The following is a 17556-nucleotide window of genomic DNA, read 5'->3' on the forward strand; positions in this document are numbered from 1 at the left end:
AGAAAACACTTATCCAGTAAATCCCCAAAAGCCTTGCTACTGTGTCTGTGCTCAAGCCACAAATTCTGGTGTGCTTTATAGCCTAAGTTGCTAATGCACCAAGAAATCTAACAACAACAAATTCTGGTCACTGGAAATTTAATCCCCCCTTTCTGATTTACTCGCTTATTCTGATTTACTCTATTTGTCTGCACAGTTGTGCGTTAGACCAATAACACACTTCTACTCCAATTTTTGTTTTCTCAATTCTTATTTCACACCAGGCTGACTCAAAATTGTACTGGAACCCATGTCAACTGGATGGCACTGCTTTGGATTTATAATTCCTAACTAAAAGAATTCCCCCCCCCCCCCTAATCTTTTCTGTTCACATTGTGCTCCTCATATTTAGATTTTTCATCCCTTGTATCTGAATGGCACCACATCTCTGAATATCCTTATAACGTTCACATTCAATGTAACCAATACTTCATCCACTTGTTTTTACTCTTAGTTACCCTAACTCAGTCTGTGTATTTGCTTGTTCCATGAGAACCTCTAGCAGGCTTTGAAACCACTGGCACATTGCTTTCCAGGCTGCTGCATGCTTCCTGCAGAAGCAGTACAGAATCACTTACACCCTCTGCTTGTAACTGTAGTTAATCTGTTAGTCTGAATATCTCCCTCCCCAAGCTAGCAGTTTTCTGGCCTGTCTAACACTGCCTCAATAGCATCAGTAAATATGCTTGCACTCCTGTTTAAGTGTATCTTATCCCTGTGAAAAGTGCCTCCTGTTAAAAAGCACTGACCAAGCTGAGAAAAATTCTATACCATAAGACTTGCACTGTCCTTCTGGGCCTGAATCAGATTGACAAGGCTTTTAACATGTATTTAACCCTATCGTATCTAGGCAGAGTTGCAGAGACGTTCGAATTCCCCCCCCCCCCACACACACACCATTGCTATGTTTATCAAGTTATTCCTTCAATCTTCCACACTTGTCATTAGTGCCAGTCTGTACAATATGAACTTTTGCTCTTGGCACACTTATCCTGGTCCTGTTCAACCCATCTTTTTGCAAATTATCTTTCACACCCATGTAAACACTGCACTGACAACTACCTCCTGTGGGATTAGCACATTCTGCATCTGGCATTGAAGTGGGCAGCTGAAAGCTTGATTTCCCCCCTCCCCCTATTTTAATTCCTTCAAATGCATCAACACTGTTCTTTAAGCATTTTATAAATGCTCATCAGGACACTGAGTTTGTGCTTAATTTCTTTGCACCGAACACACACATCCCCTTGGGCTGTATCATGTCCTGTTCCAGACAGATCTTCAACCATCACTCAAGTGGCACATTTTGTAAGGCTGGAATTCATTGGAAAACTCTGCATAGAACTGCTTCTTCAGTTTATTATCTTTAAACTACATTATCTTTGTCTATATTACTGATTATGTCCCTGTCTCCATGAGGCACAATCATAGGGGTCAAAGGAACCTTACGACCTTTTAATGTTTTAAAAACCTCATGAGATCTTAACGCTGATGACTCCGAGTCAGTAGAGGTACCTCCCTCAGAATCGTGTTTACCTTGTTCTATGTCAATAGGAACAGATTTTTTCCGTTTATTTTTACTTTTATCACCCTTAGAACTTCCTTTGATTGATGTAACAACATTTTTACCCTTTTGTTTCTTACGGGGTTCTGGTTTTTCCCCAGACTCTCCTGAGAACACCCCCTCTGCATCCAAATCCCCACTATCTCCCTACTAGATTCTGTATCCATAATGTATGTTTTGTTTAAAGAAAACAGTACCAAAATTCTCCTTAATCTCTAATAAGTCCTCTTCTTCCTGTAATAAAATTTCTTTATTTATTAAAGGGATCCTCTTCTTCTTGACTGTCCTGTTATTCCTTACACTTACCTCTCACCTACAAAAAATTCTTGTTCAAAATATATATTTTTTCCAATGTTAACCAATGGGTAAAAATCAGCATAAAAGTTTTGATTTTGCCTAAACCCAATTTCTGTATCTCAGCTCCTAGTCACCAGATGGAGCTGGAAAAAATCTTGAAAAATAAGTAATTTCTTTAAGAACTCGCCCACCAAAGATGAGAACCTCAATCCCAATAGTTAAGGAGATATTGAATTTTAAAGTTTTGCTAATTTTAGCCCAAAACAAGCCCACCATAAATCCTATGTTAACCTATGGGAAAAAGTCCATCCATAGGAAAACATTGAATATTCAAATTTTTATGTCAAAATTCCACTTGATATTATATAACCACCACAGGTAGGTGTCACTATCCCTGTTATGGTGTATCCCTGAACACTTAAAAATGAGTTAAAGCCAGGTAGCCATCTTCTCCCATATAAAGTCTATGGACCAATGCAATTTCTATGGGAAAATTCACTATAGGATTTCCACAATGCTTTTCCTATGGAGCAATGTTTCTCTATGTGAAATGAGAACACAAATTGTTGAAAAATTTAAAACAGTTATTTCTGTGTAAATACTCAACCCCAACTCCCAAAACTTAACCTCTAGACTCACCACCTCATATATTTTCACTGACACATTTTTTCAGCACAGGGGTTGCTAAAGATGCACAAACACATCCAAAAAGTAGGAGCACATTTTAACTTGACTTTCACACTATGAAGCTAACAGTTACCTCTTTTTTTTTTTTTTTTAGTTTACTTCTCTTTTCAAAAATATGGGCAGATGTGGAAGCAGTGAATACGACTCTACTAGTGGACAGTGAGCGCATAAAGGTATGCTCAGCTGAACTTGAGACTCGCGCGGAACTTTTTAGTAATTTGTTGAAGACGCAGACCGAGTCAGTAAGTTTGAATCCTAGATATAAAATATTTGCAAAGGTTGTTGGAAGTGGTTTGATTGGAGAGGATGAACCAGTTTTATTGAAGTCAGTCGGGAATCGTGAGAGTGCTCGCGGGGCTCCTGAATCCCAGTCTGACCCTAATAACATCGTTATTTTTCGTCCATCAGAAGGCTCTGAGATTGACTCTAGTCTGTGCGTCAAATCGACAGTGACTGAGGCGTTTAAAAAAGAGTACAAAAACATGAAAATTAAAAATATTCGTCTATTGCGAAACAAAGCAGTTCTGATGGAGACAACTTGCCAAGATGACGTAAGCAAGATAACCGAGAATTTAACATTTAAACAAGCGGGTTTGTCGGTTGAGAAACCTAAGTTTTCCAATCCAACTGTGTTAATTTATGGTGTTCCCAAGGATCTCACAAAACAGGATATACTTGAGGATTTGTATTGTAAAAACCTTCAGGATTTTAATGTTACTCAGGAGGAGGTTAATCAAGAGGTTTCCTTTAGGTTTAATTCAGGTTTGGGACCAAATGTTACAAACTGGATTATAGGATTTAGCCCTCGTCTCTATAAATGCTTGTTTAAGAACAACAGAATCTTTTTGGGATTTGGATCACACTGTTTTAGAAAATTTACTGTGGTCAGCAAGTGTTTTCGTTGCCTTGGCTATGGCCATTCTTCGCTGAACTGTTCACATAAAACGGTGTCATGTGGCCACTGTGCAAATAGTGGTCATATTTATGCTGAGTGTCCAGCAAAGAGAGTTCCCCTAAATGTATCAACTGTAAGAGGAGAGGTCGCGACCACGATCACTCAGTCCGAGACAATAAGTGTCCAGAATATATCAGAGTTGTTGAGATGACAGACAGGAGAACATATAATGAGTAACGACAATTATTTTCAATCTACCACAGAGAACTTAAATCACTTCACAGGTTTAAAAGTTTTGCAGATAAACGGACAACGGTCTCGTGCTGTAGCTGATGAAATTCGTGTTGCAGCTTTCGAGGGTGAGTTTGATTTGGTTTGTATTCAGGAGCCATACTATACGGCCCAAGTGGGAGGACATGCATACAAGGTTATGGGATACCCATCGTCATGCCGAGTTCTTGCTGCTACAGATGTTCCTCCAAAGTCAGCTATGGTGGTTTTGAATCGGGATATTGTATTGACTGCCATTACTAATGAATGTTCTGCAGATATAGTATGCACCATGGTGGCGCTGAGGGATCTTTCCTTTTGTTTGGTTTCTGCATATTGTTCTCCTTTGGCAGATTTTCTGGTTTGTTTGCATCATCTGGATAGGATTTGTTCGAGGTTTGTTGGGAGTGGACTGATACTGGCTGCGGATTTGAACGCTAAATCTCATTTTTGGCATAGTGGTGTTGTTGATTCTCGTGGATCTCTGTTGGAAGACTTGATTTTAACACACAATTTAAGTGTACAGAATTTACCAGATAAGCCTTTTACTTTTTCTACTTGTCACGGCCAGTCAAATATTGACGTGACTGTTGTTTCTTTCGGGTATGCGGAGAGAATACCGAATTGGGATGTGCATTCTGATTTGTTGAACAGTGATCATAGGGCTATTTCCTTCTGTGTTGCTCCTGATAATATGCGGAGGGATTTTGGAACTGGTACTTTGAGAAGATTTTCTATGGAAAGAATTAAATGGGATAAATTTGGTAGTTATTTGAAATCAGTGTACAATGATGAATTTGTATTATCCCTGAATAATTTGAATGCGGAAGAGTTGGTAGCTCACGTTGAGTACCATTTGTTTCAAGCCACGTTGCATTGTGCTAAAAGAAAACAATCTAAAGTAGTCCCGGTACCATGGTGGTCAGTCGAACTGACTGTTTTGAGGTCTAGGGTGATGAGGGCTAGAAGAGTTACAGCGAGGCAGACACCTGTCTGGGCGGGATGTGGAGTTGCTCGCTGGTAATTATCGATCTTTAAGACGACAGTATCACAAAGAAATTGTTCGAGCCAAGCAGGAATGCTGGCAGAAATTGGTCAAGGAGGTGGGAAATTCGGACCCTTGGGGTCTGATTTACAGAATATCACGGGATAAGTTGGTACGAGGTGAAATTTACAATACTGTGGTGACCGAAGGGGTGGAAACTGATGGTTGGTTTAGTACTGTTCAACGGATAGTTGGGGAACTTTTTCCTGAGGATGTGTTGGAGTCGGATACAGTTGATCAGGCCAGAATACGTCTGAGTAATCTGGTGTATGATGGTTCATCGGAGATTAGTTTGTTTTCGTTGTTTGAGCTGGGGATAGCCACCGCGAGGTTGAACACTAAAAAATGTCCAGGGTTGGATCTGTTAGAAAATAAAATTGTGTTGAAGTTTTTTGAGGTCTGCCCAGATGTATTGCTCAAAATGTATAATAAATGTTTGTTGGAGCGAGTGTTCCCGAGATCGTGGAAAGTGGCTCTTCTCAAGATTCTACACAAACCCAGTAAGTCTCGTGACGATCCTCGAGCTTATAGGCCAATTTCGCTTTTATCAAACCTCGGTAAGCTGTTCGAGAGGTTATTGCTTCCTAGAATAGTTGACATCCTGACTGTTGGTAATGCTATATCGAATTTTCAGTTTGGCTTCAAGAAGGGTCATTCGACCGAGGAGGCAATATTGACATTAATTAATCATGTGAAGTCCTCTTCCGAGAAATGTTTTGGTTGTGTTTGTAGATTTTGAAGGTGCTTTTGACTCCGTGTGGTGGGAGAGTGTTCTGAGAGTTTTGAGGAGGTCTGGCTGTGACCGGTATTTATATGGAGTAATACGTTCATATTTTAGAGATAGATTGGTAAAGGTATGTGCGAAGCACCTAATGTATAGCTATTATGTAGGCTGAGGATGTCCACAGGGATCAGTGCTGGGTCCAATTTTTTGGAATGCCGTACTGGATCAGTAGTTGCAGAAGTCTCTAGCTATAAGTTGTTTCCGTGTGGCGTACTCGGATGATTTGATTGTGGGTGTCCCGGGTGGATCTAGAATTGTGTTGGAGCATAGAATACAGGAAGTTTTGGTGGACCTTGCTGATTGGGCTGCCTTGAACAAGTTGAAAATTTCATCCACAAAAACTAAATTCATGGTATTTAAAAATCATTTTAGTTATAACCGCCCACCCAGAGTAGTGTTAAACAGAAGGCAAATTCGTTTTGTGTCCAACATTAAGTACTTGGGGGTGATACTGGATGATAGGATGAGATTCCATTTACATGTTGCACATTTGAATGACAAAATAAAGAAGTTTATTTACTCAGTTGTACGAATTTCAAGAAGAGAATGGGGTCTTAGTAAAAAAACTGAGTTTATATTACAAGACGATCTTTTTACCAATTATTGCTTATGCTGCCGGTGTATGGATTGCGGATGTGTTCAAGGCCAGAATCCAACGTAAGTTAATGTCGTTGCAACGTTCTATGATACTGACTTATTTGTATGTACCACGGACTGTGTCTACGGTGGCACTTCAGGTGATTGCTGGATTGTTACCTCTGGATTTATATGTGGTCTATAGAGGAATGATGTATGCGATGCGGAAAGGTATTCCTGCACAATATCTAGGGATGTCATTGAATCTTACAGCTACAGTTAAGGAGGAGAAACTTCGAATTTGGACTGGGTTGGTCGGAATATGGAGAGCACAGTGGAGTTCTTCAGAGGTGGGAGAGATAACCAGGAAGATCATTCCTGTGGCAGATTTTGCCATTACTAAACGGGTGTCGTCGTGGTTCTGTCCGTCTATGTATACCAGTTTTTTGCTAACAGGTCATGGGTCGATCAGACATAAACTGTATTCTCGAGGGTTGGAGCCGGATCCATGGTGTTCTTGTGGAGCGGCAGAGACTTGGCAGCATATTTTGTTCTCTTGTCCTTATAATGCTGAACGGTGTCTTTTGGGAAAACAGATAGCTAATTTTAATGAAGATAACGTACATAGATTGGTGCAAGGAGTTAACAACTTTCAGGCCTTACAAGAGTATGCAAATGCTGTGTTCCCTAAAAGATCTATCATGTGAAACCTCACGGACATTGAATTGGTCGTCTACAACCAGAATCTTCATTGATTGCATCAGGGCTTGGGAGCTTCAGACCTGGAAGCTTTTGGTCGGGTCTGGAGCTCCTGGGCATGGACCACTTAAGTGGTTTTTTTTTTTTTTTTTTTGTTCGGCTGTTGTTCAGTTCTTGGGTTTGGGCGGCCCAAGGCTGGACAGCTGGCACTCAACAGTCTAGCACTCTTTCTGTTGAGTGTTTAATGGCGCTTCAGCTTTTAAAAACAGAACCAGGTCCGGCTCCACGTGCCAGGGACGGGCATCAGATTGCAGTTGAAGAGTTCAGCTGCTTTCTGATGGCAAAGTGACCTGACATAAACAACATACTACACTCACAAACATCTCTCTTATATTTACTTTTATTCTTTCCTATTCAAAATTTCTTGTTTACACACTTAGCTTAGATTATGAACTTAACTTAATTTTTTTTTTTACTTTTACTTCTCTTTTCAAAAATATGTTTTGTCTTCTTATTTCTTAGCTATCTTTTTATTTATCAGGTCCACTTTACAGATTTTCTGTTTTAAATGATTTAGGTGGAGATGGGCATTTGCCTGGGAACCACCCTGAACCAGTACACACACACACACACCTCCCCAAGCTTGCAGTTTTCTGGCCTGTCTAACACTGCCTCAATAGCATCAGTAAATATGCTTGCACTCCTGTTTAAGTGTATCTTATCCCTGTGAAAAGTGTCTCCTGTTAAAAAGCACTGACCAAGCTGAGAAAAATTCTATACCATAAGACTTGCACTGTCCTTCTGGGCCTGAATCAGATTGACAAGGCTTTTAACATGTATTTAACCCTATCGTATCTAGGCAGAGTTGCAGAGACGTTCGAATTCCCCCCCCCCCCACACACACACCATTGCTATGTTTATCAAGTTATTCCTTCAATCTTCCACACTTGTCATTAGTGCCAGTCTGTACAATATCAACTTGTGCTCTTGGTACACTTATCCTGGTCCTGTTCAACCCATCTTTTTGCAAATTATCTTTCACACCCATGTAAACATTGCACTGACAACTACCTTCTGTGGGATTAGCACATTCTGCATCTGGCATTGAAGTGGGCAGCTGAAAGCTTGATTTCCCCCTCCCCCTATTTTAATTCCTTCAAATGCATCAACCCTGTTCTTTAAGCATTTTATAAATGCTCATCAGAACACTGCGTTTGTGCTTAATTTCTTTGCACCGAACACACACACATCCCCTTGGGCTATATCATGTCCTGTTCCAGACAGATCTTCAACCATCACTCAAGTGGCACATTTTGTAAGGCTGGAATTCATTGGAAAACTCTGCATAGAATTGCTTCTTCAGTTTATATTGCTACTCTAATCTCTGTCATGATTTACATCTAAATTCAATTTAATTTGAGAAGACTGCACTAAACTTAGTGATATCTTAGTAACTATGGTCTGTCTCCAACATTTAAGAGATACATTCCAGGACTTCTTACGTAACTCAGCAGTGACTAATAAAATGTTGCTACTATATCCCTGATATGCCAAAATTACAAAAACCATATAACATTCTCTGAAGAATGAAGAAAAATAGCTATATACCATAACAATTAAACTTTATCTGAGGACAGCAGTGAAGTAGTACCACCTTCACTTATTCTCTTAAGCTGCACCATGATAACAGTCAAAATTAAATTTTATTTAAAGAACTTCAAGGGTTCAGTTACAAGAGATGCTGCCACACCTTACGACATGTGAATGAAGCGCACACTGCACAATGATAGTTTGACGTGGTCATTGAAAATGGTTGGATAGTGTGTATTTTTAACTTCACCACCCGGTGTGTAACAAATATTATATACGAAATGCAAGCAAAAGCTCCCACTTCGCTCTCAAACAAAACTGAACTGACTATAATCCAGAAAGAAAGGAAGGAAAGGATGTAGAGATGAAGGTCTAGAGTGTAATTCTCCTCAGAAATAGCCAACGGGGGCACAGTCCATTGGCTTAAAAGTTGTGGAGGTTTCTCTGCAGTGCTTCGTTGTAGTTCACCTGTTTCAAACACTTTGTCGAATATTTCTTTATAATTTTTTAAAGCAGAAAACAAAATGTTGATTCTAGTTACACTGCAGGTTATCCAACAGTTTTTATGGGAACTAAAATAAAAACTTATTCTCCTTCATTCGACTTCTCTTAAAAATTATACAGGAAGTATCTTTACGATTTTACCAAAAAATTTTACTAGTCTGAAGTTACGTAAGTTGGGGACTAACTGTACATTCCTACGAGACTACAGAAGAAAATATGAAATCTTTTTTTTTGTAATTAACACTGTCAAGAGATGCAGATTTCCTTTTACTCCAACACTAATTATTCAGCAATTTTAAAGCCCAAATATGAAAATTTATTAACTACAACTAGAACAGTGCACTTTACCACTATGATGCACCACACTACAAGTCGCCAATTATGCGATACTATATTCACGCTGCAATCACCGATAAAGACCACAAAATTTTTTTAAAAAACTTATTTCTACAGCTCAGTTCCTTGACTACACAGTTCGTAACCTTTGACCCAGAATTGTAGTGGCCTTCATGGAGTTTGGATTTGACAACTTTCAATAATTCTGTGTGAGGTTATATTAATGGCAAAGATGCCTAGAATGGTATTCTCAGTTGGTGGGCACAAGATGCATTCAAGAAACTTTCAGCATAATTATCCATAGCATTTCACATGGCATGCCCCACATGGAGGAGAATGATCTTATATCATAGCAATTGACTTTAACTTGGTGATTTGGATTACTGATGTTCTACAATAAACGATAGTAACATTAATCATACAGAAGTTGCATCACCTTTGGAGAAAATGTGGATTGTGGTTTTTGTTTTTTCATTTAATGTAAGTTTCTATTCTTGTGAGTAGTGTGGTTATGTTGCTGTTTACTTGGTAAATAATCAGCTGATGTATAATCTTGTTGCTCCTACTCTACCAGCTGTAATTGGAGGAAGTCTTAGTATGTTGTATACAGTGGAGAGGAATGATTACTGCAAGGCTGAATTACATTACAGTTGAGTATACCTTTCCATGTGTATGTCATATCTAAATATTTCATCTATTCTTATGTTCTCACCCCCCCCCCCCCAGAACAAAAGTGTGAAATAGAATCCATGTTGAAGGAGACCGAGATGTCTTGTGATTGTAACTAGATGTGATGCCTTCATAATGCCTCCTACCCAGTATATTTAAAACTTTGTTATTTCAGTTGTAAAACTGAGACAATCCTTATTTGCACAAAAATACTACTGCCATCTGTCTTGTTAGATTTTAAACCACGTATTCTGAAATTCAGTATAGTGCACTGTCTAACTGTACTGAATTTCTGATCATTCCTAATGATTTTTTGTCAAATGAGTAACCTGGGGTTGCTAATTTTGTTAATGTTTTCTAGAGAAAAATATTCCTTTTACGATCCCATAAGCTTTATTTTCTTTAATTCCAGCAGTACACACATTTTTTTCCTTCTTGGTGGGGGAAGGATATATACTAGTACACAAATTTGTCAACTTGTTTAGAGACTTATCTCATCTCTTTAACTCTGTATATCATTGCTTGGCGCCTCCGTAGCCAGGTGGGAAGGAACAGCAGTGCGTAGCACACGCTTCTTGATTAGACCGGGGTTCGAGCCCGTCACCACCAAATACGGAGGATGTGGAAAGGTCAGGGAATGACCACCGCATATCCCGGAGCAATATGGCCTTAGTTGTTAATGCTCCTAAAAAAAAAAAAAAAAAAAAAAAAAAAAAAACCAAACCATATCATTGCTTACTGCAGGATATGGTGGGAACACACTGGACTTGAGTATGGTGCCCAAATTCTTTCATTTCATCTCTTTATTTCCTTTTTAGTGGTATTTACAATATGCAGTACTTTTGTTATTTTACATTTACTCTTTGAATCATTTTATATGCTGAAGGTTTCTTTTTATTGTTCTAGTTACCTTGGAATATTGATTCTACAAAAGAAGATCAACAGTATATTGAAAAACATGGTAAGCTATGTAGTGCTGTTCATTTTATTTGCTTGAAAAATTGAGGTAAAATTAAAGTTTAAGAAATGAATTGGAGTTATCTGAAAAACATAGTTCTGTTACTTATGTCATTGTGAACCCTAATAATTATTAATGTATAATTTAAGTTAGTTTATTAATTCTTAAAATTCCCTGTTTATGACCACTTAACAGTTAAGTTTAAGTGCCTTATTATTAGTATTGATTAAGGCCAAAAGATGTGGTGAAACAAGGCCTTTGCTGCATCGGTTTAAAAAATCTATATACCTTTTCACAGGTTGGGGCATATTTTCATTGTGAAAATTCAGTTGCCATTCACTTTGCTTTCCCTTCCCATTGCCATTACAGTAATACCCCGACTTACGCTACCCCGACTTACGCGGTTCTTGATTTTTTTCGTTTGGCAACGCTGCCGCCCACTATCTTCAAGGTCGTTTTTCATATGTTATCCATATACGGTGCGACGGCGGAGAATGAGAGCGAAAGATGAACAAAATTCAACTTTGTTGCTTTTATGTTTTTTATATCAGTGAAGGGGAAACACATTTCACCATAATAACGTAAAAACCAACACAATTCCAGCTATCGGTATAATCGCAAATGCAATTAGATCGAGTTTACTACCAGTTTATAACAGATTTCACTAGCAGAAACGCAACTGGATTTTTATTGTTTTATGGTAGTAACCCCTAGAAATGTGAGGTATTAATAGTGTATCTCTGCCTTTATGGTGTTGTTTATTCAGTTGCTACATGTGCGCAGCTTTGTTTATGCGTATCCAGCGTGCCTCCTCGTTTTGTAATTGTGCTTTATTCCCTAAAAATGAGTAAAATACTTAATTAAAAGGTGTGAAAAGGAAGCGTCCTGGTGAAGACACTGCAGAATCAGAGAGAAAAAGAAAAGCAATTATAAAGCAATAAACAGAGGCGGTCTGGGTCAAAGATTCTTACCCGGGAAAATTTATAGTGGCCTCATACTATGGTTTATGGCCAAAATCACACTGGCCCACCGGAGTTTCCCCGGTAAGGCTTATGGCCAGTCCACCTCTGTCGATGGAGAAAAAATATGAAATTGTGAAACGCTTTGAGCGAAATGAAAGACCATGTGATATTGCACGTGCTACAGGCCTAAATGAAGCAACGGCGAAAAACACATGACAATTGCAAACTTGACAGTTGAAAATTGAAAAGGGCTCAATTGTAAAGGGCTTAAAAATTTTAGAAAACATAGCCTCCAACGAAGAACGCGTTATAGCTACAAAGCAAGGAATAAAAAAAATTATTAGCTTGCTACGAAGAAATAAAAAAAATTATTAGCTTGCTACGAAGAAATTCTGTGTGAAAAAAAGAACGCGCTGTGTCGTCAGACGAATTTGTTAGATTTTATGAAGCCATCGACATCGAAATAACTTTTTTACGTAAGTCATTTGTTTTTTTTAATACATATTTTGTATTAATATGTATAAATAACTGCAATTTTATTAATATTTTTCTTCTAAACTAGTGTTTTTGTTAGTCCTTGGTCCCAATTAAGCAAAATTTATATGTATTTATATGCAAAGTTGTACCCCGACTTACGCGATTTTCGTCGGACCCACCTATCGCGTAACTTCGGGGTATTATTGTATACACACAAATCAGATCACCCTTGAGGTGCATTACTTCCAAGGCTCTAAATTACACCTTGTAATCTCTCCACCTTTGATTTTTTTTTTTTTTCAGACAGTTAGTGGCAGTCAAAGCATTTCTGAACTACCACAAATTGCAAACATACTTGGCAAGTATGTTTACAAGGTTTCAGTGATGATATTCAACTCATCAAAAGAGTGCGTTGGTATCTGGATGTGGAGCTGCAGAACCAGACAGTGTTCATTACTTGTTGATGAAACAACAGTGACAGTTTCCTGAACTTTTGCTCCTGCGATGTGGCACCAAGTTGTTGTCCTTGCTTTCTAGCAACAATAGAAAGGGTCCCATCCATACATATCTGTTGTCCTAACCAGTTGCCTATGCAGGGTTTTGGATGAAATGGCAAACCACAGGCTATAAAATGGTGTCTATAAAATTACAACCTCCTCCACACTGCCCAGAATGGGATCAGATGAAAGAAGCAGAACCATGCTAGATATTTTAAAATTGAAAGACTGGACAATGTTTTTATTCAATTAGGATACTAGAAAACAGTTTGTTTTAACGTAAAACCTTGCACCCCTAAAGTTATGAATTCTATACTTCCTGGTGTCTGAAGTTTTTTTTTTGGGGGGGGGGGGGAAATAGGAGAAAGCACAAACAACCCTGTAGCTTACAAGGATACTCACCCAATCTTTGTCAACTTCCTGCAGCACAGCACTGCACTTTCCAAATACATTTAAAAACATTGCTACTGCAAATTTCCTACCGGAGTAAGGGCCACCCAGGGGTTGATATTGAGTCTCACCTCGCTTATAGACATAATAAATTCTATATCTGAACTTCCATGCACACTTGATGCATAATTTGTTTGAGACTCTTGTCATCTGCTGCTTCTAAAACATTTGGGCAGTAGAAAAAGTAACAGTGTTATCAATCAAGTTAGCTCGGTGGCACAAGCAAATGGATTCCTTTTACTCCTGAAAAAAATTGTATGCATCCATTCTGTCTTCAGTATAACCTTGATGCAGAACTGAACCTGGGAAGCCGACTAATATTAGTACGGGCAGTTCATTTTTTAATCTTTCTCAAAATCAGTTTTTTTTTTTTTTTTTCCTTCTATAAAAAGCCTTAATTTAACTCTGGATAATATTCTGAAATTATCTCTTATGCCAAAGTGGCCATTTCGCACAAATCACGGAACCTGTGTCCTCAGAAATGACTTTTCAAAATAAAATAGAATGTATTATTTCAGAAAACATATATAATACAAAACTTGACTGGAAGATAACAAATAATTTACATCTAAAATGTTTTCATGAACTTTTAGCATTAGCATCAGTAGGGGCATTTGATGCAAGATAGTGGCGCCTCTGTAGCCAGGTGGGAAGGAGCAGCAGTGCGTAGCACACGCTTCTTGATTAGACCAGGGTTCAAACCCGTCACCACCAAATACGGAGGATGCTAAAAGGTCAGGGAATGACCACCACATATTCCCGGAGCAATATGGCCTTAGTTGCTAATGCTCCAAAATAACCAACAATAAGATGCAAGATAGCAAATTTATATAGCATCATCCAAAAAAAAATCCATCCCATTTCACCCATCCATTCACTACAAAAGTTTGTCTGGTTCATCCTTGAATTTATTTAAGTATTCAACTCCCACAATAACAGATGGAAGTTTTTTCCAGCAATCAACCACCTGCTGGCTAAAGGCAAATTTCTGCACATCTATTCTACAGCTGTCTTTCCTCAATTTGAAATTATGCATCCTCAGGTGTGGAATCAGGGCAAGAGGAAGAATCCCATCAGAATTGAGCTTGCCCAAACCAGCCTTCTACACCTCAGTCAGATTACCTCTCAGGTGCATAGTCTCCAGAAGCTGCACTTTGCAGAACTTAAACCTATCTTAGTAACAGCAACCATTTGTTCCACTCACTAATCTCGTTGTCCTTCTCTGTACTCGTTCTAGTAGCTCAACATCTTTCCTAAAATGGGGCCTCCAGACCTGTATACAGTACTGAAGGTGTGGCCTGACCACTGCCATATACAAGGGGATAATCACCTTATCCCTGCTAGCAAAATTCCTGTATATCATTGACAAGACCCCATGAGCTACTCTTGCAGCCTGTCTGCACTGATCAGAAAACTTCATATCTGACTGCACAGTTACTCCCAGGTCTTTTTCATTCTCCACTACCCTGAATGTAGTACTGCACAGTTGGTATGTTACTCTGGGGTTACTGCTACCCATATGCAGTACTTCGCATTTGTCAATGTTAAACTTCATTTGCCACTTCTCATCTCATCTGCTCAACTTTTCTGGATCCTGTTGCAGTAGTGTACCATCCTTACTGTCATTAACAACCCTACCAACCTTTTTTATTGTCTGCAAACTTGGACATTAAGCTTGACATACCTTCAATATTATTGATAAATACAGAAAACAATGGGCCCAACATGGACCCCTGAGGAACTCCACTAACATTATTCCATGAAGAGCACCGTCCATTAATTACCACTCTGTCTTCTTCCACTCAACCATGCTTTTATCCATTTTAGCAACTTGCCCTTAATGCCATACTTCTCCAACTTGTATTGTAGTCTTCCGTGTGCAACAGTACAAGACTTCCCCTTAACAAACCCATTCTGTCTGAACTATAACTGTAGTCTTTTCTAGATGATCCTGCAGTGCTTCTTTAACCAGTGACTCCATTATTTTCACCGGAACAGAAGTTAAACTAACAGATCTGCAATTACTCATGTCACTTTTCAGTCCCCCTATGTGAATTTGCACATCTCCAGTCTGTTGGGACTTCTGCTGAGCCCAAGGATGCCCTCATAATCGTGGCTAGGGGCCTGCTTATCTCCTTTGCTGCCTCCTTTAATATAATGATATAGATCCCATCTGCCACAGGTGCCTTCCTTATGTTTAACTTCATCAATTTCTGTTCAAATTTGCTCTTCGGTTATTACAAAATCATTTAACTTCATGTTATAGTTTGATAAGTTTCTGGCCTCCACTTCCCTGTAGAATTCATGTGTGAATGTAGATGCAAAATACTCGTTGTTTGTCAGCTACCTGAGCAGAATCCTCAACAATCAAAACTTCTAGAGACATATAAATAAGTCTGCTGTTTTTCTTTGAATCCTTTGCCAAAGATTTCACGTAATCTGCCTTTGCTTGCCTAACGTCCTTTGTGACTTGATTTTAGACTATTTTATATCTACCATAGTCATCTGTGTCTCCTGATAATTTATGTGCATCCCATGCATTTTTCTTTTCTGACATGAGACTCATTTGTTCATCTGACATCCATTGGGCCTAACAATATTTCTTAGTTGGTACGAAAAGCCTAGTATCTTCCAAGATTAATTCCTTGAATCCCATTTAAAATTTGCTGTTGGTAATATTATCAGTGGTCCCACTGTGTGGAATTTAAAAAATCTCTCTGACCATTGTAGTCATCTTTACGGAAGCAAAAACCCTTCCCTTCCCTTTACCCCTGATGGTAGTTGCTTCTTGAGTAAATTCCACATCAGTACACTGTGATCACTGCCACTTAGTGGTTCCTTTATCTGCAAATTCTTAATACATGAATAATCACTGCTGATAACCAGATCAAAAATATTATCCTCTCTGGTTACTTCTTGAACATGCCGCTGCAGAAAACAATCATCCAATAAATCCACAAAAGTCTTGCTATTGTGTGAGTGACTAACTCAGGAGTTCCAGTCAATATCTGGGAAGTTAAAATCCCACTCAGTTTCTTGTACAATTGTTCGTTGTACTCATTAAAGTCATTAGGCCTATTACACACTCCTACTCTTATTTTTTCTTTCTCAGTGCGTATGTCACACCAAACTGACTCAACATTGCACTGTCCTATGTAAACTGGATGCACTTCCTGAGATTTTATTTTTTTTCTTAATTAACAGCATAGCCCTTCCTTCCTTCCTTCCTACCTATCCTTTCTGTACACAGTGTACTCCCCAAATTCCAATTCTGCATTCCTAATATCTGTGTGACACCACGTCTTCGATGTCCCAACAACATCAGCCTTTGATGTCTTTACCAGCACCTCAAATTCATCAACTACACTCCTAGTATTGGTGTACACGCAAGTATACATGAACTTCTTACTCTTAGCTACCCTAACACAACCCATGTGTTTACTTGTTCCATGACTCCCTGCAGTCCTCGCTCTCCAGGCTGCTGCTCATTCCAGTAGAAGCAGTGCAAGAATCACTTTCACTTCTGCCTGTGGCAGCTGTTAGTCTATTAGTCTGTGAGCTAGCCCCAAGCTAGCAGTTTTCAGTGTCATCTAACACTGCCTCGATAGCATCAGGAAATATTCTTGCACTCTTTCTATTTAAGTGTATCCCATCCCTGTAGAAAAAAAATCTCTCCTGTTAACAAGTACAGACCAGGCTGAGAAATTCTACCATGTGAGCCTTGCGCAATCTCTCCAGTGTTTGCCGACCCGGCTAGCCAGGTAGGTAAAGTGCCTGCCTGGCAACCCAAAGGTGGCGGGTTCGATTCCTGCCTTGGGCTTGGATCATAGTAAAAATGCAAAAACTTTGGGAGGTGCAATATGGCCATAGAAGCTGATGTGCCAACAACTAACACAAAAAAAAAAAAAAAAAAAAAACTCCAGTGTCGAATTGATTTGATAAGGCTCTCATCGTATACTCCCTCCTATCGGTCTGGGCAGAGTTGCAGATACAGTGGATTCCGGTTATTTGGGCCACCGGTTAATCGGGGCAGCCGTTTATTTGGGGCAAATCTTAAAAAACAGAACCCAATCGAGAAAATAGCCAGGATTTACTTCGCTTAATTGGGACAAAATGCCGTTTAATCGGGGCAGAAGACCGCAGCACTGAAGATTACCTTACGATTGTCCCCAACTGTACCACGTAGTTCGGTTGAATTTCTGGACGTCACAACCATAAAACAATAAAAACAATTAGCAGTCACCTGTTTATTGGGCTTTT

The 17556-nt window shown here is 39.1% G+C and overlaps 1 protein-coding gene across 1 annotated transcript in view; it reads left to right on the forward strand.

Annotated features, from left to right (window-relative positions):
- LOC150082959 (uncharacterized) overlaps window positions 1-17556 on the forward strand; it is a 106516-nt gene that overhangs the window by 51147 nt on the left and 37813 nt on the right. The window contains exon 3 of the mRNA XM_090377691.1: window positions 10859-10913. Within this exon, the coding sequence (XP_090233817.1) occupies window positions 10859-10913 (55 nt within the window). The remainder of the gene's footprint in view (window positions 1-10858; window positions 10914-17556) is intronic.

Source organism: Mastigoproctus giganteus, chromosome 7 (assembly GCF_048544385.1).
Source record: "Mastigoproctus giganteus isolate SK-2022 chromosome 7, ASM4854438v1, whole genome shotgun sequence".
Taxonomy (NCBI): domain Eukaryota; kingdom Metazoa; phylum Arthropoda; class Arachnida; order Uropygi; family Thelyphonidae; genus Mastigoproctus; species Mastigoproctus giganteus.